General features: G+C 70.6%; 1 protein-coding gene across 1 annotated transcript in view; it reads left to right on the top strand.

The window, feature by feature from the left end:
• The first annotated feature begins 166 nt into the window (after positions 1 to 166).
• The window catches only part of TSPAN10 (tetraspanin 10), a 6,178-nt gene continuing 4,725 nt past the window's right edge, over positions 167 to 1,619 (top strand). The window contains 4 exon segments of the mRNA XM_019473188.1: positions 167 to 244; positions 654 to 1,246; positions 1,342 to 1,420; positions 1,423 to 1,609. Of these exon segments, the coding sequence (XP_019328733.1) occupies positions 167 to 244; positions 654 to 1,246; positions 1,342 to 1,420; positions 1,423 to 1,609 (937 nt within the window).

Raw genomic sequence — 1,619 nt, 5'->3', positions numbered from 1 at the left:
TACCGACCCCGCTAACGGGGCGGCGGGCGCGGGTGCTGCAGCGGGGCTGGGCCAGAGCGGGCCCAGCTGTGGGGCCGGGAACCGCAGCCCTATTTAAGCGCCGGCCACAGCCCCTCACATGATGGGAGTGTGACTGCCTAGGCCTGAGCACCAGGCTGCGAGCAGGATGGCGCTGAGCAGAGCATGGTTCTCCCGGCCCTGCGGGGCAGCCGGCAGCGGGGAGAGCACCCGGCTACTGCCGCAGGTAACGCTGGGGTCCTGCAGGACCCTCAGCCCGCGCTCCTGCCCCAGGTGCCCCATGTCCCCTGGGTGCCAGGGTGCTGGCTCCACGCTGGAGCTTGCAGCACCTGCATCGCTGGGGGTCCCTCTTAGGGGCAGGGTCTCTGGGAGAGCACCCACGTGCTCCCCAGCTGCTCAGACCCCAGGGTCTCCGTGACGGGCAGGGTTACAGCGTTGGGGGGCAGATGTGGGGCACCCTGCGCAGGGGGCTCTTGCAAAGGGGGTGCGTGGTGGCTCCAGGAGCCTGTGACAGCCTCAGGCTGTGGGGTGGGGGGGTACACGGGCTAAGGGGTGGCATTTCTGGGGGTCTGCTGGGGCTGCCCCGCTGGCTGCGAGTGGCTCGTCTGTCCATGCAGGCGTCCAGGCTCCTGCAGGTGTCCAGGCTGGTGGAGCTGCCTTACTCCTCCTCCGATGACGATGACAGCTCACTGGCTGGGGACATGGACCTTCCCGTGGCTGAGCAAGACCCTGGGGTGTGGTGCCCCGTCCCCCCCAAGCCGGGCACATTCAGCCAGTGCGTGCGGTATCTGGCCTTCCTCTGGAACCTCCTCTTCCTCCTGCTGGGCCTGCTGGCCCTGGCTGTGGGGGTGTGGGGGCTGCTGGCCAAGCGCTAGCTGGGGGGGGACCGCCTGGCCCCGCTGGGCTCTGACCCCATGCTGCTCTTCGTGCTGGTGGGGCTGGGGGCCAGCACCGTCTCCCTGGCCGGCTGCCTGGGCGCCCTCCGCTCCAGCCCCTGCCTGCTGCGCTTCTTCGTGGGGCCTGTGCTCGCCTTCGCGGGGCTGGAGGTGCTGGGGGGGCTGCTGCTGTTAGCGGCGCGGCACCGGCTGCGGGACGCTCTGCGGGACGCCCTGCTCCTTTGCCTCCTGCGCTACCAGGAGGAGCCCGACCTGCGGTTTCTGGTGGATGAGGTGCAGCGGAGCCTGCAGTGCTGCGGTCTCCGCTCCTACCGCGACTGGGAGACCAACCCGTGAGTCGGGGCACTGGGGGGGTGAGGCAGGGGGGGCCTGTCCCCGCACCGGGAAGGTGCATGGACCCTGCAGCTCCTGTCATCTGTCCCTGCAGGTATTTCAACTGCAGTGCCCCAGGAGCGCAGGCGTGCAGCGTCCCTGACTCCTGCTGCCTGGATCCCTGGAACGGCACCGCGCCGCCAACGCCCAGTGCGCCTTCGGGGCCCTGCGCCTGGGGGATGTGGCGGCCGGCACCGTCGTGCACCTGGGGGGCTGCGTGGCACAGCTCAGCGCCTGGCTCCGCGGCCAGGCGGGCGGCATCGTGGCCGGCGCAGCCGTGCTGGTGCTGGTCGAGGCCGCCGGCGTGCTCATGGCACTGAAGATGCTAGGAGA

The sequence above is a fragment of the Aptenodytes forsteri genome, unplaced genomic scaffold (assembly GCF_000699145.1).
Source record: "Aptenodytes forsteri isolate BGI_AS27 unplaced genomic scaffold, ASM69914v1 Scaffold86, whole genome shotgun sequence".
Lineage (NCBI taxonomy): Eukaryota > Metazoa > Chordata > Aves > Sphenisciformes > Spheniscidae > Aptenodytes > Aptenodytes forsteri.
The sequence above is the reverse complement of the archived record's forward strand: the minus strand, read 5'-3'. Positions and strand labels throughout refer to the sequence as shown.